The sequence below is a fragment of the Carlito syrichta genome, unplaced genomic scaffold (assembly GCF_000164805.1).
Source record: "Carlito syrichta isolate Samal-C Ts95f unplaced genomic scaffold, Tarsius_syrichta-2.0.1 Scaffold301764, whole genome shotgun sequence".
Lineage (NCBI taxonomy): Eukaryota > Metazoa > Chordata > Mammalia > Primates > Tarsiidae > Carlito > Carlito syrichta.
Window position 1 is genome coordinate 225,852 of NW_007245860.1, and position 25,486 is coordinate 251,337.

General features: G+C 38.1%; 1 protein-coding gene across 3 annotated transcripts in view; it reads left to right on the forward strand.

Annotated features, from left to right (window-relative positions):
- Window positions 1–25,486, forward strand: part of PLCB1 (phospholipase C beta 1) — a 283,302-nt gene that overhangs the window by 76,982 nt on the left and 180,834 nt on the right. For all 3 annotated transcript variants that reach the window (XM_008055186.1, XM_008055185.1, XM_008055187.1), the window contains exons 8-9: window positions 11,522–11,679; window positions 19,078–19,160. In XM_008055186.1, coding sequence (XP_008053377.1) covers window positions 11,522–11,679; window positions 19,078–19,160 — 241 coding nt within the window. The remainder of the gene's footprint in view (window positions 1–11,521; window positions 11,680–19,077; window positions 19,161–25,486) is intronic.

The following is a 25,486-nucleotide window of genomic DNA, read 5'->3' on the forward strand; positions in this document are numbered from 1 at the left end:
GGCTACTTGGAAGGCTGAGGCAGAAGGATCGCCAGAGCCCAGCAGGTCGAGGCTGCAGTGGCCGGGAGCGGCCACTGCACTCCAGTCTGGGCGACAGAGTGAGACTCCAACTCAAAAAAAAAAAAATCTTTGAAAAAAAATGCTGCTGGCAAAAAAAAAAAAACCAGTTTTTTAAAAAGCATATCATGCTCCTGATTCACAGAGTCCATCATCCAAACATAAGTAAGATAGCCAAACTTAACACCCACAACATAATCACAAAGTCTGGGGTCTTATTTGGTATTTGTGTGCTATAAATGCTCTTCATGCTCTGGGGGTGGCTTTAATTTACTTGTGACTCATTGTCCAGGAGTGTGTGGTTTATGTTGTAGGGTAGAGCAGTACATAAAGACAAGGAAGATTCAAGCACTGGATAGCCATGGGGGCATCCAAGAAATTTCACAAGGTTCAGTCACCTGAACATTTCTTTCAGAATTTCATCATTTCTTTCTTTAGAATTCCTCAAAGAGATGTATTCCTTTATGACTGAAATGATATTTTGTCTGTGTACACAAATATAGCATTAGCATAGTCTCTCACACTAGATGAAAAAGAGCTTAGAATAGAATTGAGTCTTGGACAGAGATAGCCTGTAGCCTCCAGACAGCTAATCTGAGACCATGTCAACAATCAGTTGAACTGCAATTTACATGTTCCTCATGAAAATTTCAAGGCTTTCAGGACACTTGCAGCCTGTTTTGTTTCAACTGGCATCATGTACTAAGAAAGATTCACACTTTGGCTCATCTTGAACACTATTCACCTATTGCTGCATCACAAAGCACTCCAAAATGCAGAGATGTAAAACTGCCACCATTTTACATTGATTCCTATTCTGTGAGTCGGGAACTCACACAGTGAACACAGGGGGCTTTGCTCCATGTTGTCTTAGGCCTCAGCTGGGAAATGAATGGGAGGAGAAGGGGGTAACTCAAATAGTTTTACTAGAATCATCTGGAGGTTTCTCCAACTGTTTGCCACATCAGGCTGGGATGACCAAACGGTTGGGCTCGGGTAGTGTATGAACCTAGTTGCCTATAAGAGGCCTTACTGTGTAGCTTATTTAATTTTAAAATGAAAGAGGAAATAACTTCCATTAAAGTCTTTTAATAAAATATTATATATCTCTTTATTAACACAATTTAAAATGAATATAAGCAATATGTTATGATATTTACAATTGGAATATGAAAATATCTGTGATTTTCACTGATGATCTTTCTAGTACCACTGTGATGTATGACCTAAATTTATAACCAAAAAGAATGTGAAATTTCTTAGAGGTTAAAATTAAAGCTGTTATTTTTATTTTCTCACCCAAGTTCAAGGAGGTCTGTAAAAAGTCAATAGTCTAGACCTTTAACTTGATAAAATATAAAAAAGTATACCTTTATTTTATTTTTTAATATGTATATATTTTAATTATAAAGATGTGGGGTACAATTCAGGGTTAGATATACAAACACTGATTATGCAGTTACCCTTATTGATGAGGTATGCCCCTCCCTCCTCTAGCAGTTTCCCTCAACTGCCAATCCCATCCCCCCTCCCCTGGCAGTTTCCCACTACTGCCAATCCCTTTCTTATGGTATTACAATTGTTCAAGGTCCACTAGAATGACCATCATTAATAGTGCTGGGAAAACTGGCTGATCACATGCAGAAAATTGAAACAGGACCCCTATCTACCACCATACACAAAAATTAACTCTAAATGGATCAAAGACCTACACATAAAACCTCAAACTATAAAAATCTTAGAAAATGCAGGAGACACCCTTATGGAAATTGGAATTGGCAATCAATTCCTATTCAGAACCCTAAATGCCCATATCTTAAGAAAAAAGATAGACAAGTGGGACTTCATTAAACTAATGAGCGTCTGCAAAGCAAAAGAAACCATCAAGAGAGCAGGGAGACAGCCCACAGAATGGGAAAAAATATTTGTCAAATGTATATCTGACAAAGGCTTAACATCTAGGATCTACAAGGAACTCAAACGTGCAGAAAGGGAAAAAAAAAAAAAAAAACAGCTCCATTAAAAAGTGGGCAAAAGAGCCGGGCTCGGTGGTTCAGCCTGTAATCCTGCGCCTTTGGGAGGCTGAGGTGAGTGGATTGCCTGAGCCCACGGGTTCAAGACCTGCCTGGGCAGCGAGACCTCATCTCTACAATAAATCAAAAATTCAGCCGGGTGTGGCAGCGCATGCCTGTAATTCCGGCTACTCGGAAGCCTGAGGAGGAAGGATTGCTGGAGCCCAGCAGGTCCAGGCTGCGGTTGCTGGAAGCGGCCACTGCACTCCAGTCTGGGCGACAGAGTGAGACTCCAACTCAAAAAAAAAAAAAAAAAAGTGGGCAAAAGGCATGAATAGACATTTCTCAAAAGAAGATATATGGGCAGGCAACAGACACATGAAGAAGTGTTCAGCCTCACTCATCATCAGAGAAATGCAAATCAAAACCACATTGAGATATCACTTAACCCCAGTAAGAATGACCATCATTAATAAAACAAACAACAACAGATGCTGGCGAGAATGCGGAGAAAAAGAAACGCTTCTACACTGCTGGTGGAAATTTCACCTGAAACTAGTGCAACCTCTTTGGAAGACAGTGTGGCGATTTCTAAGAAAACTAGAAATTGACCTTCCATATTACCCAACAATTTCCCTATCGGGAATGTACCTGGAGGAACTCAAATCATTCTACAAAAAAGATATCTGCACATGTGTGTTTGTTGCAGCTCTATTCACAATAGTAAAAACATGGAACTAACCATGTTGCCCATTGAAGCTGAACTGGATAAAAAAAATGTGGTACATATACACAATGCAATATTATGCAGCCATAAAGAAGGACAAACATATGGACTGCAGCAACTTGGATGGATTTAGGGTCGATCATACTCAGTGATCTATCAGAGAAACAAAGAACAGAGTACCATATGTTCTCACTCGGACCCAAATTAAAAGCACAATGCCATTCACAATAGCCAAACAAAAAATTGAAATTCCTTGACATCTTCCTAACCAGAGAGATGAAAGACCTTTACAATGAGAACTACAAAACACTGCTCAAAGAAATCCAAGAAGACACAAATGGAAAAATATTCCATACTCGTGGATAGGAAGAATCAACATTGTTAACCCTGCCAAAGGCAATCTACAGATTCAAAGCAATACCCATTAGGTTACCAACATCATTCTTCTCAGACCTGAAAATGACAATACAGAAATTCATATGGAAACAAAAAGTATAACTTTAAAAGCCAGAGCACATTATGTAATCTTGCACTTAGGACCACAAGACTCTTAAAAATACTTAACTGTATGTCCAGTTGAATTTTGGATATTGTATATGATAATCTTTTTTTATTTAATTATTATTTTTATTTTAAAGTTGAAGTATACAATTCAAGGTTAGGTACATAAGTGGTCATCATGCAGGTAGAGTTTGGGTATCCTTATATTTATTACATTCTATATTATTTTTCATGTAATAAGTGAATCACCACTTGTATACCTAATCCTGAATTGTAACCCACATCTTTAAAATAAAATAAAATAAATAAAAACTAAAAAAATGAATGAGCAATTCCAAAATGAATGAATGATTGGATATACATTCTATTTTTTTCACCCTCTTTCAGAATATATTAATTTTTTCTTTGTGCATATTATTATGAACTATGGTTTTCAGATTTTATGTGTGTTCAGTCAACCACAGCCACTATTCCCCTTTTGATGCTCAAATTTGATGAGTAGGAGCCCTTTTTTAGGCTGTTACATCCTCTTCACATGACTCATTTGTGTTTGAAAATGTCCTGTCCCATAAAGATATTACAGGCAACTCACTCACCTTCCTCCTTTCTGCTCCAGACATAGAAGCAAACTTTTCCCCAATGAGCTCTGGGTTTTTTTTGGGGGGGGAGGGGTTGGGGGGGTGGGAAATAGTGTGAGTAACAGCATGAGTTCACACAGATATTTCCACTCCTATCTACCAACTTAAATTCTTGATTCTACAATGATGCTTCCCTTCGTAATCCTGAAATCTAATAAAGTATACTAATTCATTTTCTTTTCCAGCAGTATAATAATAGTTCTAAGAAAATTATTCAACATTAATACAAATAACATGATAGAATATAGCTTAAATTTTTATTTACAGTTCTTTTTTTTTAAAATTGCATTTCACTAAGGACTTTCAATCTAATTAATTTCTTCTAGAGTCACTCATCTGCCCTCCCTCTCCATAACTTGGTATGCATAGATGTGATAGAGAATTTGGCTCCAGTATATCAGGTTGATTTAAATTTGGAGATGTTAGTATATTAATTGCCAATAGTTCTTAGAAGGTGGAACCTTTATGTATTAGGAAATAAATAAATAAATATATATATATAATATATATATAATATACATATATTATATATATATACTAGTTTCTGTCTCCAACTGTCTCCAAATTTCTGTACAATGGCTTTATATCACCACCATCTGATTCACATATAGTAGATGATTTCTGATCAATTATCTCTCCAATTATTTAAATTCTAGTACTGTTAGAATCCACATATTTTTAAATATTCAATTTTTTTTTAAGCTGGAGTCTCACTCTGTCACCCAGGTTGGAGTGCAGTGGCACATTCATGGATACCACAGCCTTGACCTACTGGGCTCAGGTGATCCTTCTGCTTCAGCCTTCCACGTAACTAGAGTAGTATACAGGTATATACCACTACACTACACCTGGCTATTCAAATATTCAATTTTTAAAGCTACATTAACCATATGAAATCTCATTCTGATCTAAGGGATTTTGTTGTTGCTGTTGTTTTTTATCTTGCTTCTTTTATCTGAGCTATGGATTATTATATTAAGGTTTACCATATTTTTACCATATTATCTTGTCCCAATACAGTCAGTCTTTTATTTTATTTTTCTGCATGAAAATTAAAGAGAATTTCATATGAAATTCTTTTATACACACACACACACACACACACACACACACACACACACACACACACTCTTGAGCTTTTGCCTAAAGTCCTCTTTTGACTTATGAGTCAAAATTTGGTTTTGTTTCACATGTTATTAGTAGTATTATTTTTTTTAATTACAGGCAAAACTAATGTAAAAGTCCTATTTCACAGAGACCTTTGGATATGCTCAAATATCTATAATATACAAATTCAAACCCTCCAAAACCAATTAAAAATGTTATAAAGTAAAAATGTAACCAATGTCCAACCCAATAGATTCCAATTAAATTCTAAAACTAATACTGAGAAAATAAGTTAAGTTTTATACTTCACAGGCATTTTCAGAACAAGTAGAAACTGTGTCTACAGAAACATTACGTCATACAAGGGGTATTTGGTGGAAAAAGGAAAGGTTTTATATTCAAATGAGTTTAAGAAATGCTGAATGCAAACAAAGTTTAGCATCTACTGTAGTGTGTTTTGAATATAGGAAAAAAGGATCAGAGATTCATAGTCACTAAAGAGATGACTGTCATGCACGATGGCTCAGGCCTGTGCCTGTAATCCCAACAATTTGCAAGTCTGAAGTGGGAGGATTGCTTGAGACCAAGAGTTTAAGACCAGCCTGGGCAACACAGCAAGACTCTGTCTTTACAAAAAATTTTTAAAAAAACAATTAGCCAGGTGTAGTGTAGTCCCACCTACTCAGGAGATTTAGGTGGGAGGATCTCTTGAGCCCAGGAGTTTGAGGTTGCAGTCAGCTATGATCACACCATTGCCCTCCAGCCTGGGCAGTAGACTAAGACCCTGTTTCGGAAGGAAGGAAGGGAGAGAGGGAGGGAGAAGGGAGTAAAGGGAGGGGAAGAAAAGGTGGTCACCAACCCCTCTTCCCTTTGTCATCACCCTACTTATTTTCTTGAAGCATTTTAAGAACTGGTATTTTTGAGAAATGCCCATCTAAATAGGGAGAATTTCAATATTTTGTATATTGTTATTTGTGCATTCAAAGGAATTATAAAAATTCAATATACAGCATAAAATCCAATCAATTTAGCAATGCATTATTATTATGTCTATTTCTTGACTCATTATTGCCCCTTTGTTGAATATCAAGATGCCCAGAAGGAAAAATAAATTGAATCATTGAGAGAAATAGATGCACAGAATGAGTTGGTTTTTAATTACAATGGTCATTTTTCTAAGGTTTTGGATGATCTTGGCAGAACACCCAGTAGTGATTATGTTGTAAATTATTGTTTTTCCTTGAGGAATCTACTGTTATGACTCAAGAGCAAAATCTCCCAGGAAGGAACAGTATGCAATCAATTCAACTTATGCTTTTGCAGCTCTTCATAAACCTTCCCATCTTCCAAACCATTTGGGGAATAATGGTTCCATAAACACAGGGAAGGCAAAGTGATATATCTTAGCACAATTAATATCCTTATTTAGTCCTCATATATATGTTCTTGACTGTAGAAAACTCCAAAAAAATGATTTAAGACCTAGGTGTCCCCTTGCCAGTCATCCACCACCAACCTAGACTTTGAATATCACTCCCGTCTTTCACATCTCTCCCACTTATTTAGCCCTTAGCATATGCAACTTTTTATCATTTATTTTTTCTTTAAAACATGCACAGTCCTAGGAAAGGTGGGTGGAGGAATGGAAAGAAGATGAGCTTAGGAAATAAGCAGGCTTAGTTTAAATTAGCCTTTAAGCAAATCACATTCTTAACTGAGCCTTGGTTTCTTCATGAAAATGAAGATAAATTAAAACAGTCAGTGTAGTCATGGTTGAAAGTAATAGGATACTAATACTTAGTGGTGTAAAGATTAAGGAATGCATTACCTTGACAGAGCAAGTCCTGGGCAGTGTGGTTGAGGGTTGGTTAAATCAGGAATTCATTAATGTCTTTGAAGACACAGGTGCTTTCTATCTTTTTGGTCCCCTTATGGTTTCAAGATGCCTATACACCCTAAGCATCACCTCCCTATGAACCAAGATCCACATATGGCATGAGGAAGTCCTTGTCTTGTAACCCTTTCTAAGAGTGAAGAAAATGTTTCTAGAGGTTCCCTAACATCCCCACTCCCCACTGGGTATACTTTTCTTTAGAGTTACATCACACAGCAATGCCCACATTAATCACTAGCCTGAGCCATGGAACTACCGTGACTGACTGAGAAGAATCAAGATTTACCCCCAGCTGGGGAAGAGACCCTGAAGCCTATTAGAATTTAAATAAAATCTCCTATTGGCTGGGAGAAAGAGAAAGAATGTGAAAAGATGTATACTTGCCTCCCTACCTAGATGGTGAGGATAGGGGTAAGGAATATGTCTCATGTCGTTTTTAAATCCCCAACATTTTCCCTCTCACAGAGATTGTTTTTGGGAACACGAACAGATACTGATGATAAAACTTCTATAATTCGGATGGCATATGCCTTTTCCCAAGAGTAGAAATGACTTTAGGCTCTTCTGTAGACATTTTGTCTACCTAAGCCATCTCATGACAATTGGATCTTTGCTCAAGAGCACCTTATTATGGTCTCACTGTGGCAGCAGACAGGTACTGTAAAAATGAGGGATCAGATCAAACTGATGCCTTTAGAGACAGAGAAGAGGAACAATACATTCTCTGTATTTTGGAGAATTTCCTCAAGTGTTACTGTGATATTATAAACTCTGAATGGCTGTCACCACAGCATTGAAAGCAAAGAAAAATAGTTCTAACTTCATTTATTGAAGCAGACAGTGTTTATTGAAGAAGGCCAGTAAATTAACAAATACATCACATTCTGGAACTTTCTTACCCTGGAGGTTGAAAGAAAGACAATAAATAATTATAAATATAAAAATAGGCCATTAATCATCAACCTTTGTAAAGTAAGAAATCCTTCAGAGCCTGTGTTAATAGAGGGATTGCTATTTTCAATTTTATGATCTTTTCAGTTCCTGGATGCCTTGGGTAATCTGAGACAAAGCTAAAGTGAATGTAACCAGCCATCCAAAGTGAATGCAGTCAAGTGAGAAGTTTCAGAGCTGTGACTTGAGGCAGAATTATGAATCAATCTGAGAAGGAGCTTCAGTTTCAAAGTTCAATCATGAGCTTGGAATGTATTCCAGAGGGTGTTCACAGCCAGGCAGAGATGATGTCAAATACTAGTTTCAGAAATACCAAGGGTTGAATGACTCATGACATATCACTAATCCCAGGGATCCCCTAGCCCCAGAAGCTATACTTATTGGATTTAACCAAATAGAAATATAATGGGTAGATGGGACACAAAAACGTGGAGTTAAGAATTTTATGGAAGAAAAATAAATCAGCTTTAAGGATTTAGGCAGAAAAGGAGAAAATAACAGAATATTAGTACATATGTTTGAAAAATATCTTCACAAATAATGTCGAACATATAGGAAATCTAATATACATTCCAAGGACTAAGACAATTATAAATGTGGGTTTTCTCAAAATATGCTTTGTTTGGGAGACTTCTATTTCTAATAAAACTTTCCATTTTCAGAATAAGCAACAAGTTTACCTTGAAGGTATTCTGTTGGTCTTAGGTGTTGGATAATAAACACATATTCTCTCTCTCTCTCTCTCTCTCTCTCTCTCTCTCTCTCTCTCTCTCTCTCTCATTCTTTGGTGGTTTTGTTTTGTTTTGTTTTGTTTTTTGAGTTGGACTCTCATTCTGTCACCCAGACTGGAGTGCAGTGGCCGCTCCCAGTCACCGCAGCCTCGACCTGCTGGGCTCCGGTAATCCTTCCGCCTCAGTCTTCCAAGTAGCTGGAACTACAGGTGTGAGCTACCACGCCCGAATGATTTTTTATTTACTGTAGAGATGAGGTCTTACCAAGTTGCCCAGGCGGGTCTCAAACCCGCGGACTCAGGCAATCCACTCACCTCGGCCTCCCAAATCAGGGGATTACAGGCTGAGCCACCGAGCCCGGATATATATATATTTTTAAGATTCCTTTGCATCTCACAAACCCAATCCCATGTCTTACCATGCATTTTAAAACATTAACTGATCAACATTCAAAAATACATCAAATTCCTTATCATTGTTCTTTGAATGACAAAAAATTTTTGCAAGAAAATCTGAAGAAATGTTTCTTGAAACTCTGATTTTTTTAATGGACAGAACACTATAGTATCGGTTAGGTATTTAGCTACTTTGCTATACCATTAAACCTGATTAAATCCATGGCAATATCCTTACCAAAGTTAGTAACACTCAATGAAATATTAATGAAATAGACTCAGAAATTGCAAAATATATCATTGTGTTGATATAGTCAGTAATGTACTAGAAAGTACACCAAAACATCTGCTCTATTCTTTAATACCAGTGCAATTTCCACAAAAGCAAACATTTTAAATTAATTAACCTGATAATTATTTGAATTATTCACTTTCTTCAGTTAAGGTAGCTACCCCCCTTAAGTTTAGGGATGATAACATATAAATGTTTATCTTTTCTCTTTATTCCTGCTGTCCCCCTTCCCTTTATGCAGCAAAGACCTTTGTAAATCTTTGCCATGGCAGTAAACTTTGAGTCAATTATAAATGGCAATTTATAATATCTAGCATCAAGAACTTTCCAGATTGTTCGGTCAGCACTTCTACTTTTGCAATCTTTGTGTCTATTTTTTCCAATAGAATAAAGTGATTGTGCAAACCTACTTAATCAGCCTTTCAGTGCGTTTTCTAGGGTGGACTCTGTAGAATTCAAGAATGTCATTCTTTTGTTATGCTGATGGTTGAGTGTTGTCACAAGTATATAAAAATAAAATTAAACCAGTAGTCATAATCCCATTTTAGTTCTCCTGTGTGTCTCCACAGGGCAGATTTTATCCATTTCAAAGTCATTTTGACCGTTTTCATCAACATGCCATCATGTAACCAGCTATAATAAAATAAATGATGGAAGCTTATAGAGTATAAGCCAAATAAAATATTTAATATGGAGAATCAAAGACTTCAGTTTTTATGTTGCTAAAGGGCTTGTCTCAAAAGTTATGATTAATATTTTAAAAATAAGTGACCTCTGTTGACTTCTTGAGTGAAATAGGAGTCGTTTGGCTTCCATCCCTGTGTATTTCTGCCCTCAGACATCTCATGTGTCTTGATTATTGCAAGTCGCATTACTTCTCTAGGGTATTTTAGTTCTGTTCGCAAAATTTTTTGAAGTTTATTTTTTTGTTGTTGCTTTTGATTTTGTTGTCGGATCTATAAAACCATTGCCTAATCTAGATCACAAAGTTTTGCCTCTATGTTTTTACCTTAAAGTTTTATAGTTTTAGCTCTAACATGTGGATGTTTGATCCATTTTGAGTTTATTTTTGTATATGGAGTCAGATAGGGGCTCAATTTTGGTTTTTTGCATGTGTCTTTCCAGTTGTCCCTACATACTTTATTGAAAAGACCATTCTTTCTGCACTGAATTGTCTTGGCAATTGTTGAAAGTCCATTGATCATAAATTAAAGGTTTATTTTGGGAATCTCAATTCTATTCCATTAATCTGTATGTCTGTCCTTATGCCAGTACACTGTCATGATTACTATAGCTTTGTTGTAAGTTTTGAAATTGGGAAATGTGAGTCCTCCAACTTTGTTCTTATGTTTCAAGATTGTTTTTGGCTATTTAGGGTTTCTTACATTTCTGTATGAATTTTGAATCAGCTTGTCAATTTCTGCAAAAAAAAATTCAGTTGGGATTTTGATAAGAATTGAATTTATAGATCAGTTTGGGGAGTACTACCATTTTAATGGTACGTCTCCTGTTCCGTGAACTTTCTATTTGTTCAGGTCTTCTTTAATTTTTTTCAGCAATGTTTTGAAATTATTAGAGAATAAATTGTAAACTTCTTTTGCTAAATTTAAACTTTTTTTTACAAAAAAGAGCACTTTTGAAAAAAGACTTGTAGCTTTTCTAAGCTTAGAAAAACTTAGACAAACATGACAGAGGGACTTATATAGTAAAACAGTCTTTCTATAATACTTTCTCATCAGAAGACAATCAAAATTAAAAGACTTGAGTTTTTATGTTGTATTTCTGGAACATCTACTTCCTAGCACTGGAAACTTGGACAATTGAACTGTTCTATGCCATTTTTATTATCTGAAATCTGCACTTTTAACAAATAGTTATGACCCAAAGATTCTTGGGAAGATTAAATGTTTAGTATACATAAAGTACAAAGACGGTAACTGGCACATGATAAGCAGTTTTATAAATGCGTGTCATGGTTATTGTTATTGTTATTGTTACAATGCCCTATTTTCCCCCAAGCCACTGCTAAGAAATCATGATTACATTTGGGATTGTGCCACTACCTTCTGATGCATTGATGCCGAAGAAAAGCTAACAATAATTGCTACAACTCTTAGACTCTTTGTTTTCCCATTTTTGAAGAGTCTTTCTAAGAAAACACCTCTTTCTTCCTTGCTTCATGGGATTCTGTGGTTTGTTTTGCTGTTGTTTTATAGCTGGCCAGCTGGCTGGAAACTCCTCTGTTGAGATGTATCGCCAAGTGCTCCTGTCTGGTTGTCGCTGTGTGGAGCTGGACTGCTGGAAGGGACGGACTGCAGAAGAGGAACCTGTCATTACCCATGGATTCACCATGACAACTGAAATATCTTTCAAGGTAGAGTGGATGAGTGTTACTGGGAGAGGCAACTGAGGAGACATGACCCCTTTTGGTTAAAGCCTCGTAAGGTAGAGAGTCCCAGTGGACAATTAAGTCCAAAGGCTATGAATCATCATTGCAATTTCAGAGGTTAAAATTTAACCATTTGTCCATGGATATTGGCATCAAGTAAATTAATAAATGCTAACCAAATTCTGAGGAAACTGTCTCATGAGAAAAAAAAAATCAATGTATTTGTCTCATCCTATTTAGTGCTCTTATTCTTATGTTCTTGTGAAATATACATAACTTATTTGCACAACATATGATGTATTTGTACAATTTAACTAATAGATATAAAGTGTACATTCTTGTAACTATCACCCAAATTAAGAAATAGAAATTGACTAGAACCCCAGAAACACCCCCATGTATCCATTCCAACCAGAATGACCTCCTTACCCCAGAGGTGACCACTGTCTTGACCGTTAGAATGATTCCTACTCTGAGCGTCTTTAGAGCACAAAATAAACATTTAGATACAGCTCTAAATAATATAGTTTTACCAATTTTTTAACATGCTACAAACTAATTCACACTATAGTATGCATTGTTTTGTGTCTTGCTTTTTTTACTCCACATTGTTTGGAATATTCATTAATATTGTTGCATGTATCTCTAGCTTGTTTGCTTTCATGATGATGGGGATGATATTAATTACTACTTAGTGATTATATTAATGATTATATAAGATTTCATAACGTTATAATAACTTTTGGCATGCTGCTACCTATTAGTCAAATACCTCTAGGAAAACACCTTTTGTCAAAATTGAGTTTATGTGTTCATACAAGGGAAGATACATGTCATGAGGACCTGGGATATCTAAGTGTGTTGGAGATGACTTATAGGCTTTGGGCTTATATTAGGTGACTTGAAGGATGATTCATTGAAGCAGGATCTTGCTATGGATTGGTTCCTGTCAGGAAGCAGAAATAACCCAATTATTGGGTGTCTTAATAAATCCTATCTAAGAGGCAAGACTAAAGCTGTTATTAATAAAGATGCTATAGTTATTCTTACTACCCAGGAATGGGGATGTGTTTGGTCTTCCTTCTGTTTTCACCCTTGGTTCCATCCTACACCATAAAGGGCCTCACATTCATGTGTATGGACACCCAAGCCCAAATATCCAAGTTTTGTCCACATCCCCAGCAGTGAGCCATCCATTGGCTTGGAGCTTTCGGAATGGGGGAAATCTAGGGTCCTAGGTACATAGAAAGTAACTAGAAGGGGAATGTACAGGCTTTAGGGGACATGTTACTTGGCTGACTTGGGCTGTCTTACCCTTTTGAGAGGGAATAAGAGAGGGGCCAGAGGACAACTTCTAGACCCAAGGTCTAAGGCATGAGCCCCATTACCTGGGATACTTAGGTTTCAGGGAAGAACTAACTCTAGGTCACTATTTCTTGCCCTAAGCAACCAAGGGAACACATCCAATTGTATGAGTAACAAAGGTAGAGACAAGGGAAGTCAGAGTACCAAGAGACCAGAATACTGGATGAATAGATGTTAACATCCACAAGATTGGTAACAAGCTTTGGTTGAGGAAGACAGTGAGCTACTTGCCAATTCTTTGCTGAATGGGATGGGGGACTCAGTCAATAGCAGAAGTGGGGAAGGGGTAAAAACTGGTTTGACTGCCTCATGGGAAATGGTATTTTAAAGAAGATTGAGAGGTAATGTTTGAGAAGTAACATTGGGAGCAAAAGATAACAAACCCCGGGTTTTAGTCCTGGAACACTCAGGATGTGAAAAAATGAACAGCCATCACTAGAAAAAATAGCAAACAAGAAGCAAGATGTTAAGGGACAGCCAAGTTTCACTTTAGACAAAAGGTTTTTTTCTGATCAAATGTTGCTGTGTTCAACAATAATGAAAATGTGTTCAGAAGTAATATCTTTAGCACCCAAAAATATGTTTACTATGTTGTGTCTAAGGAATCTGACTTTCCATGATTTAGTAAATGTAGGCTACAGTGCAGTAGTTAGAGAAACATAGTACCCTTCACTTAAATTTTACAACAAAGTTTGATATGGAGTCGACATTAATCCTGACCAAACTCTTTGAAAGTTATATCTGCTCCTGAAATTAAGCATTCATACAGTCTTTGGATTTTCTTAAGTGAAATATCAATGGGTGTTTGTTTCATTCCCTAGTCCTTCTCCCTCCCTCCCAGACTCTGCTATTGTCTTTTGTCAACTATCTAATATACCAGTCAAACCTGGTTGGGCTCTTTAACAAAAAGTGGGGACAGATGACCTTGGTATGGGGACAGTACAGCTTGGGCTCATCTGTGTGTGGCTGGGTGGAGATAGTTCTGGAAAAGCAGATAGCACATCTTGATGGAGCCAAGAGTCGAAGGCATTGCCCACTGCCCTATTGCCAGGAAGACCCACCCCACACCCTGCCCACTGCCCCTTCTGCCCCTCAGAGTCCAGGTGAAGAGCAATTACATTTTCTTAAAAATGTAAAATCCTCCAAGTTCTTTGAGTTCCTTGAAGGAGAATAAACACCAAGCACATCCCAAATCATATTTATTTTATGTGAAGCATTTGCTTCTAGGCCTTTGCCTGCCATCGAATCCGCCTGGAGTGACTCTTCTTGTGCACTCGACCATACAAGTGGTTCTTCAATCACATCTGTAATCCCAGAGTCATGGACTGATTGAACATCTTTTTCTGAGCTTCAGAAGCATGGCTTCTCAATCACATCCACACACTTGCTGCCAGGGTCAGATTAGTATGAATGAACATTCAAACTTCTGTAATACAAAATTATATTTACCTTTGGTTGCAATCAAGTTTTAAGCTTTACTTCAGCCAGTGATCAGAGTAGTCCAGGGGCCAGCATGCAGGCCACATTCATCCTGCCTTCTGGTTTTATGAAATAAGTTTTTGTTTGTTTGTTTGTTTCTTGTTTTTGTTTTTGTTGTTTAATACAGTCACACCTTCTTATTTATATATTATCTATGACTACTTTGGAGCTGTGTATTAGTTGGATGCTCCAGAAAGACAGAGATTTATTCAAAGGATTGGTTCATGTGATTATAGAGACTGAGAAATCCCAATATCTGCAGTTGGCAAACTGGAGAACCAGGAGAACTGATGGTATTATAGCAGGCCTAAGGCCTAAGTACAAGGAGAGCCAATGGTATAAGCTCCAGTGCAAGTGCAAGTTTGAAGGCAGGAGAGGATCAATGTCCCAGCTCAAAGATAGTCAGGCAGAAACAGCAAATTCTTCCTTACTTGGCCTTTTTGTTTTATTCAGGCTTCCAGTGGGTTACATGAGGCCCAGCACCAAATTGGGAAGGACAATCTGCTTAACTCAGTCTCACAATTCAAATGTTGATCTTATTCAGAAACATCCTCTCAGAGATACCTAAAATAATGTGTAACAAATATCTGGGTACCTCATGGCTCAGTCAAGATGACACATACAGTTAACCATCACAGGCTAGAAAGGCAGAGTTGAATAGTTGCCATAGAAACTATATGGCCAACAAAGCCTAAAATATTATCTTTCCCTTTATGAACAAAGTGTGCTGACCTTAAACTAGTCAATAGAAGAACAAATGGAAATATGGCTAGATAAAGTATGTTTCTCTTCTATGTAGCATTTTCGGAGTTCATTCATTTGAAAATATTCACTGAGTATCTAGAATGTGCCTTAGCAAAACAGTGAAGAAAAAAAGTTCTTACCCCCAAAAGCTTACACTCTAGTGTAAACAACAGCATTACGTTTCACATTCATGCCATTGACCACAATAAAATTCATAGTCACCAGAGTGTGCAGATATGATCCTCTCCCAATAAGGGGTAGTAAATATGTGGGAATGATGATAACAACTATCACAGCAGTTATTGCAGTGGTTCTTGGATCAGGATGTTAGCAGTAGAGGTGCTGACACATGCTGTACTCTGGATATATTGTGGACAAGATCATTGATGCACTGAAAATGTGAGAGATAGAAAGGAGGCAAGAATGGCTCTAATGTCTTTGGCCTTTACCTGATACACCAGGGCCATATTTATGGGAAAAAAATCCATGTCCTTTTTTTCTTTTCTTTTCTTTCTTTTTTTTTGTTTGTTTGTTTGTTTGTTTGGGTTTTTTTGGGGGGGGGTTGTGGGGTTTTTTTTATTTGGAGTCTCACTCGGTCGCCCAGACTGGAGTGCAGCGGCCGCTCCCGGCCACCGCAGCCTCGCCTGCTGGGCTCCGGCGATCCTTCCACCTCAGCCTTCCGAGTAGCCGGAATTACAGGCATGCGCTACCACGCCGGGCTGATTTTTTGATTTATTGTAGAGATGAGATCTCGCCGCCCAGGCAGGTCTCGAACCCGTGGTCTCAGGCAATCCACTCACCTCGGCCTCCCAAAGGCGCGGGATTACAGGTTGAGCCACCGAGCCCGGCCATGTCCTTTTTTTCACACTTACCATCCATTTCCTTGATGACATCTATTCTTGGTACCTTTGAGGGCTTTGCTCTTAGCTGACTATGGTTATTAGTTACATGGAAGTTACTGAAATGGTGAGGAGCGTAATCCATTAACATTCGATTCTCTTCTCTGTGACTTAGGAAAAGTCAGTTAATATCTCTGTCCCACAATTTTATAATCTGTAAAATAGTGGATGACACTTTTCTTATGGAATGTTTGTAGCAGAAGATATGTGTCTGGAGCATGCTTGTTTCATGGTAGCTTTTGTTATTATTAGTAAGAATCTAAGAAAGAAGGTTTAGGGTGAATGAGGAGGAAGGCACAGCAGGGTAGGTGACCTTTGTTGCTTTCACAGCAGATCTGTGAAATGCAGTTTATCATTCCTACTTTACAGATCAGCAAGCAAATGCACAGAAGCATTAAGTGATTTTCCCAAGGTCACACAGCATGCAAATCTAAGAAGTAGCATCAAATAAAGCATTGCTTGCTTTGCTGTGTGGTTTGTTTTGTGTTTTTTTTTGGACTCAACTATCATAAAAGTTAAACTGATTATGTATGAAAGATGATCTGTGAAATTCACCTCTAAGAAACAGTAAGAGTGATTCTTCTCACTCCAGGCAGGCATATCCTTCTTAGGGAACATATGCAAATGTAGTTCAGAAATAGAAAGCCCTATTTATACACTGGGACCAGGGAAATAGCTTTCAGGAGTGGATATAAAGAAAACTTTGTGTTGAACAGGGATAGTGGAGAAGGTAGGGAAGATACTAGAAGAAGCTCTGGCATGAAGAAAGGGAGTGGAAATCCCTACTTGAAAGAAAAATATGAAAAAAAATTAACTAAAAAAGGAAATGTATGGGAATGTGAAACCGCAATAGTATTGAAAGTGATATAATTACACAACAGATGAGATTACACTGTAAAACCAATTAAATAAGAACACTTTTAAAAGATAATGCCCAGCCGGGCTCGGTGGCTCAGCCTATAATCCTGCGCCTTTGGGAGGCTGAGGTGAGTGGATTGCCTGAGCCCGTGGGTTCGAGACCCGCCTGGGCAGGGAGACCTCATCTCTACAATAAATCAAAAAATCAGCCGGGCGTGGTAGCGCATGCCTATAGTTCCAGTTACTTGGAAGGTTGAGGCAGAAGGATCACCGGAACCCAGCAGGTCGAGGCTGCGGTGGCCGGGAGCGGCCACTGCACTCCAGTCTGGGCGACAGAGTGAGACTCCAACTCAAAAAAAAAAAAAAAAAAAAAAGATAATGCCCAAAGGCTTGTCAATATGCCTTGAAATCTGATTCTTCATGCATGACATGGGGAATCTAAAAAGGCAAGTAATTTGGAGACACATGAGAGACTGTAAGATTATTCACATTCTTTCATTCAATAATTCCCCTTCTGAGAACCCATTCCCAGAAAATGATTCAAAATATTAGGGGAAAAATGATGTTCTTCGTGGGATTATTTGAATGACAACTCTTAAAATATATCTATCTAACAGCTGGGGAATGGTTAGGTCAATTGTGATTCTACTATTTTCTAGAATTTTGTACAGATATTGAAGCTTATATCATATATGTTTTTTTAAAAATATGGAACAAGGATTGAAGTACTGATACATGCCACAGCATGGCTAAACTCTGAAAGCATGCTCTAAGGGAAAGGTGATAGACCCAAAAATTCATTTATATAAAATTCTTAGGATAGGTGAATTGATGGAGACATAAGATAGACAGGTGGTTGCCTGGGGCTAGATATGTGATGTGGAATGCAGGAATGAGGAGTGACTGCCAGTGGGGATGTAGTTTCTTTTTGGGGTGATACAAATATCCTAATTTAGGTTGGGACGATAGTTGCACCGCTCTGTGAATACGCTAAGTACCACTGACTTGTCCACTTTAAAAGAGCAGATTATATCTCAGTAAAGTTATATCTCAATAACAATGTTTTTAAAAAATACAAATTAAATATATACTGTAATTAAAAGTGAGTTGCACCAGTACATGAAAAACAGACTAGAAGTAAATATAGGCAAATGCTAATAGTGGTTTGGTTCAAAAGGTGAATCTATGGGCAAAATTTTTGCCTTATCTTCTTATCAAAAATGTTAATAATATGATTAGAGTTCTTCTATTTTGTAATAAACAAAATGTAAATAACAAAGGAAAGAATCACTCTTCTTCACAGTTCTGTCTGTTCTGCATCAAAATCCAGTCTTCTTTCTTTTTACCTTGTAGAGTCAAGAGTCAGAAACAGTATTCATGGACATAAATATAAAGATCATGAATGTTGGGGACACCAAAAGAGGGGAGGTGGGGAATGGAATGAGAGTTTAAAACCTGCCTGTGGGGTACAATGTTCTTTGGGGAATGGGGACAACAGGAGCCCAATCTCCCCCAGTTCACCATATGCCCATGTAACAAACATGCACTTGTACCCCTGAATCTAATTTAAATTTTTGAAGTACTAACATAATAAGGGTATATTTTCCAAAGTAAAATAAATATAGGAACAAACAAAAGAGTCAGAAATAGCACAGTCCGGCAGCCCTCAAAAACCCTTCTAGCCATTTCAGGTCATTTAATACAATTCTTTGAATGAAAAAGACAACCATATTAATAACTTTAACACCTCCAAAAAATACAGGGGGTGCCAAAAAATGTATACACATTTTAAGTGATGTTATCCATGTATTTCTTTTTGAAGTTGAATTAGATTATGATAGCAATGTGTAGGATGATGTTCACTCAACCGTGCTTCCATCATTTTCTTTGACTGTCCTGCCTGTCACATGACAACACTAACATTCATTTGATTAATTAGCAGATGTCATACCTAAAATGTGTATACAGTTTTTTTGGTACCCCCAAATATATGTGAAAAATTCTGGCATATTGAATATATGTGTGTTCTCATTTTTAGGAAGTGATAGAAGCGATTGCAGAGTGTGCATTTAAGACCTCACCTTTTCCAATTCTCCTTTCATTTGAGAACCATGTGGATTCGTAAGTATTCAGCACATTCCTTGAGGAGTCTTTTTCCAAATGGATTATATCCAATAAGTGCTTATCAGATTTAAGATTATTTGGCGTTATCAGTGGTGTTCTTCAATCATGTTATACATTAAGTGGCATGTTTTCATCTTAATGCAATGGAACTGTTTTATTTAAATCTCATCAATATTGAAAAAATCCATTGGACTTGTAGAATCTATGCTATTGTATGGTTTTTAAATTAAGGACTCTTCTTTTTGCAATGCAGTAGAATATGTTTTCTTACACAAATCTTGTCTCTACCACAGACGTGGGATGCAGTGGGCCACTTGGATAATGCTCGATTCACTGCTTCTACTGCATGCAAGTTTAGTCAATGTTGTCACCTTTAAGGGCCACCCTAGACCTTGTGGCTGGTGGTGGGAGAGCTATACATTCCATTTGCCACTTTGCACTTACACAGAACTCAGTCTACAAATGCTTCATCTTTCTCCTTTCTGTTGATTTCTTCCTGTTTGTTAATATTTGTAAATACTTCCCCATTTCAGAATAGCCTGCACTTATTGCTGAGTTACACAAAGAAAGGATAATTTTGACTTAACTTTTATATGCATTTTATCACAAAGTACCAAGAGAGACACGTTTAAGAGGCAGTACCCCCAAAAAACTCAGAACATATTTATTTTAAAAAGTATATTTATTCTTACTTATTTAAACTTGTCACCTTCAAAGTACTCTCCGTTTGATGTGATGCACCCATTGAGACACTTTTTCCACTGCTCAAAACAGTTTTTGAACTCACCGATGTTGATGTCTTTTAGTGCTTCTGCCATTTTTTGTTTCACCTCTTCCACATCTGCAAAAACGTTTCCCTTTGAGGACGTTTTTTCATTCAGGAACGCAAAAAAGTCCCTTAGGGTGAGATCAGGTGAATAGGGAGGGCGGGGCACTGGAGTCATGTTGTTTGTTGGTCAAAAACTGCAGAACACTCAGTGTGATATGGCCAGATGCACTCATAAATCACCCATCATTAAATGAGCATAGATCACCCATCATGAAATGGGCAAGCATGTTGAAAGAATCTTCGAAAATAGTTCACTGAAGCCGAACACAGCCTTCATAGTAACGCTAGCTGTTATAATGAGCAAATAGGTTCCTAGAACACTTACCTATTGTGGAACCCTGTTCTACATAGGTTTCACCCTCCAAAAAATAATTCCAGGGTTTTTTTGGGTCCCCTCATATATTTAACACGTATTTTATTTTAGTGTATCATAGAGTTGCTCACTTTAAAGTGCTTCGGAATGCAACATTCTTCTCTCCATTGAATCAAAGTTAATGGAACTAAAATTCTTGTCCCTGGAATCATTATCTGAAGAATATATAGTGGTGACCATCATTGCCCCCAAAAGAACAAAGTGAAGCCTTCTCTTTCATATCCAGAACCTAAGCTAGATTTCTCAACTAGAAATCAATAACCCCTGCCCTGGCTTGGTTCACTGGTTCTTTTTTACCTTCCTTCCTGTTAAGAATCTTTCTGAGGTCACTGATTCTCTCTGTCCAAGGAATTTGTAACACATGCTTCAATCGTCTTATTTGTAAAGAATTCACTAAATCTTAAAGATGTAGTTTGACCATGATCAAATTTCAGCTTGAGCAATTTCTAAGTAGTTCAGTGTGATAATTTGTTAACATATAGGTGGACAGATCTTATTTCACAGTAACCACTTTTATAGCTAACTGTATGTCCAGTTTGTCCTTGGATAATCCATATTACATTTACATGCTTGGGTTCTGTTTTATTATGGACCAGTCATCCAATGAATGATGTCATCATTTGGCACGTAGTTTTTCTAACACTTCCAAGGGTCAAATGAAGAAAAAGGAATTTATTCTATCCCATTGCTATTTCTGTTCTTACTGAAAGGGGCACCTCTTTAGTGGCTGTGTTTAATAGCATGTTTGCTGTGACTGTTCTGATTTGCTAGTGACTTTTTTGGAACAATCTCTCATCTCTGTCCATTTGTTTGTATTTGGACTCTACTAATGCTTCAGCACTTTTTGTTTAGACACTGTAACTTCCAGCTTTGTGGATGTGTTATTTATTTATTTATTTATCTATTTATTTATTTATTTATTTTTAAGAAAAGGCATTCACCACACTTATTTTCTTAAAGAAATGTCTCTATTTAAATTAAACAAAAATGAAAGGCTATGATTTCATTCTGTATTGTCACTCTTACTACAGTGAACTCACCCTGGGAGTAGCTAGAGAGTTATCAAAACCATCACCACCACCACAGCCAATACGAATTGAACATGTATGTCTGGCAGCCCTCCAGATATTTCACATGCCTCAGCTCACGTAAGCCTCACCACAAACCCAGGTGCTTCTAAAAGTAGATATTATGATTATCCCTATTTTGCAGATGATGAAACTGAGTTCCAAAGAGGGTGAGGAACTTCCTCAAGATCATGTAGTTCACTGTGACAGAGGCAGGATTCAAATCCAGCTAACCTGGCTTCAGAACTCACACTTTTAAAGTCATCCTTTACACCCAAACAGAAGCATCGTTATTTTTCAAAATCTCAACTCAGAGCCTCTGCAAGGCAACGAGCTGCAAATGTTTGTATTTATGTGACTTGGGGCACTCAACCACAAAATACTTTTTGCAGTTTTCCATACCAACAATACAAAGATCCCGAACCGGGGCATGGAAACTCACTCCTACCTTGTGCAAAGCAAAGAGACTAGTGCCATCATACTGCCCTTTCTGGTTCAAAACTGATCAACATAGCTATTGAAAGTTCATTAATAATCTATATGTGACAAAAGAAAACAGGAAAACAACCTTCCCGGGATGCCATGATTGTATCCCAAACCACTGAAATAATGTAACGTCAGTGAAAAACTAAGAGATGATTGGCAATGAAGTTGTATCCTTCATATCCCCTCGTCTTCAACTTCAGATAGGAAAATTTTTCAGCTGCAATTCTTCCTGGAGAGGGGGGACTATCATACCCCAAAATAAAACTTATAAGCTTTCCTTTTGCTGGTAAAACTCTGTACTTGACTTGTGAGCCACCTCGCCTGGTTCCTGAACCTGGAGCAGACAATCATAGCACACTTTCCCACTAAACTTAGATTTAACCTCAGGACCCTTCTCAACACAGTGACCCAGAAAGACACCACCCAAACATTTGAAACCTATATGCCATCTCTGGTGAACCATTTCATTCCCTGGTGAGCTGCATGTAGAAAATTTCAGATTCCGAAATCTGGTTCCACCTCATTGGGCCACATCTCCAGAACAAACTCACATCGGTAAAAAAAAAAAAAAGGAAGAAAGCCACTGACTTTTCTGATTTTCATTTCCAGTATTTGAAATCTCCTATCCACAGAAAGCAAAGAGGAATCTGCCATTAGCTGTTTTCAACTCATCCACTGGCCATATCAGAATCCTACAGACTGCTTTTTAAAGTGCAGATTCCTGAGCTGTACCTCTACGCCTGAATGAGGATGTATAGAAATAAGAGTTGAAAATCTTAAAATAAATAAATGAAAGACCCTAGTTGACTATGATGTTCCTTTTAGCTTGTGAACTAGCACTTTATAAAAAGGATTCTACCCCGAATTCAAGTAAAGTAACCTCTAGCCCTGTTTGGCCACAGACAACTATGGAGATTTTTGGGAAAGGTCCTTAATGTGCAAAGTTGGCAATTTCTCCTCTATGAGAAGGCAGTTAATTGAGTTCAACTTGGATGATTTTCCCCATGAAGTGAGGCGAGTTCCTTGGTGAGAAAACTGACCACTTTGCCAGATGCCCACACTTCAGAAGTATTTGAATATGTTCCAAAATGTCTGCTGTGACCCAAAGCTTGACATGTATTTATGACTTAGTTTCTTCCACTTCGTCTCCATGGTAGCTGATGTTGAGGTTCTAAACACTTCAGAATTTTTTTTTTCTAATTACAGTTTTAATGCCTTTTATTTCTGTGGTTCTGACCTGCAATTAAAGTGGCTTTGTTTCCTCCGACTATTTTCTATTCAACTTGTTCTCTGCTCTGAAGTCATGCCGTGTGTTTATTGAGATCATGAATCGACTGATTACCAAATGGCTCATTTTACTTTTTTCTTGGAAACCCAGCTCTCCATCTCAGTCGATTTAGGGCAGGTTTTTTAAATGTCTAAGTTAGACATAGATTCCTGCTCTTCAAAGCTTGGTGCTCAAGCCAGCAGCATCTGCTTCACTGGGGAGCTTGTTAGATGCAGCAGAGTGGGGGGGGGCACCCCATCTCTCTGACAGAATCTTCATCTTAGTAAGACCCTAGGTGATTTGCATTAAGTGGAAGCATTAAACTGTAAACACTGGTCCATTAACCACTTGCATCAGAATTACCTGCAGGCTAGTTTAGAATGTAGAAGCCAGGGCTTCAATCTCAGCTAAATGAATCAGGGAGCCAGGGATTTGTCCCTGTCACCTGCAGCATTGACAGTTCAGGTGATTCCTTAATGGAATTGAGTAAGAATAATGGCTCCAGCAAAATCCTTCTTGAGACCTGATTTGAGGACCACCTGACAGAAGACACCTCCTTGATGACATTTGAAACATCTCCCTGAAATCCCTCTCCTGAGAATATATTTCCCTCATGAGATTCCAAAAGCCCAGCATTAGGGTAAAACCTTTTTCACTCTAGGTCTCTGATCAAAGAGAATTTGGGGCTCCCAATTTTTGCCACTCAAGAAAAACATTACCTACTTCAGCACCTGTTGACTTACTTTAATCTGTCACAACATTTTCAAACTTGAACATGCATCAGACTCATCCAGTGAACTTGTTGAGACTCAGATTCCTGGACTCCACTTCCACGGAGTTTCTCATTCAGAATCAGTATTTCTGGCCAGGAACAGTGGTTCACGCCTGTAATCCCAACACTTTGGAAGGCCGAGGCAGGAGCATTGCTTGAGCCCAAGAGTTTAAGACCAACTTGAGCAATATAGCAAGACCTCGCCTCTAAAAAAATAAAAATAAAAAAATAAGCTGGGCATAGTGTTGTGCACGCCTGTAGTCCCAGCTACTTGGGAAGCTGAGGTGGAAGGATCACCTGAGCCTGGGACGTTGAGGCTGTGGTGAGCTGTAATTGTGCCACTGCACTTCAGGCTGGGTGACAGAGTGAGACCCTGACTCAAATAAAAAAATGGACATTTCTAATGCTCCAGGTGATGTTGAAGCTGCTGGTGCAGGGACCACATTTGGAGCAGTAAAGCTGTAGAATATTGAATAGCATCATTTTGTGAAAGTGAAATGGAGGGCTTGACAGTTCCTTTAGTGCAACCTGGCATGTATGGGACCAGCACCAATGGCCGTGGTCTCAAATGCAACCAGAGAGCAAGCTGACTTGCTTGAGGCCCCCATGCAAATTCTCATTGGAGGACGAGGACCTGAACCTGGGAGCTTCCCCGTGCTGGATCAGTCACTTCTCTGCCTTATCCCAAAGGTCTCACTGACACCATGTTTAATGACTTGTCCCTCAGTGACCACCTCCAGTGCTTTTCAGGGTGGATTCTGATTAGCAGTGGCTCCTCTCTCCCTGATAGCATTGAGGAGTGTCACAGTCTAGTCTGATGGCAGTGTGTGCCTTATAGTGAGCTCTCAGGCCTGGAGAGAAGATGTAGGGTTGTTAGGGAGGATTTTGTGAGTTCTTTGAATCTTCCTTTCCCTCTCCCTGCAATTCCAAGAAAGCAGTGACCTTAGGAGTTGACATTTGAATGCCAAAGAACTCACTTGACCTCTAAAGCACATGTATTTAAAAGAGAGAGAGAGAGATAAAGAGTGCTTTTCCCTGTGGAAAAGCAATATGATTTGAACCTCCACTTGTCCCTGTTCCCAGAGAAAGGTAGTCCATGATCCAGGCTTAACATTCATGGACGAAGGAGTGAAAAATAAGAATAACATTTTATAATCGATTTGAATTGTCATAAAGAAGGCTTTTCATTATTGTTACTTATTTTTAGTACAGCCCAAGTTTTGCAGAAAGGTATTATCATTGCAGCATGCAGAGATAGCTATTAGAAATCAAGTTCGACAGCCTTTAGATCAAAATCAAATCCATAAAACCCAACGGAATTGGATACGTTTATAACAATATTTATCATTCCACAAAATGAGAAAAAAAATAATACTGCTTTTAAAAAGGTCAAGGAAAGCGGGGGCATTGATACGAATGTTCCCTATAGCGGGTGTGTTTGTGAGCTATCGGGTGCACAATGTGTCTGGTCTAGCAGACAGATGCCACGCTGTAACTGTAGAATCATCTTACATCTGCCCTGCTCTTTT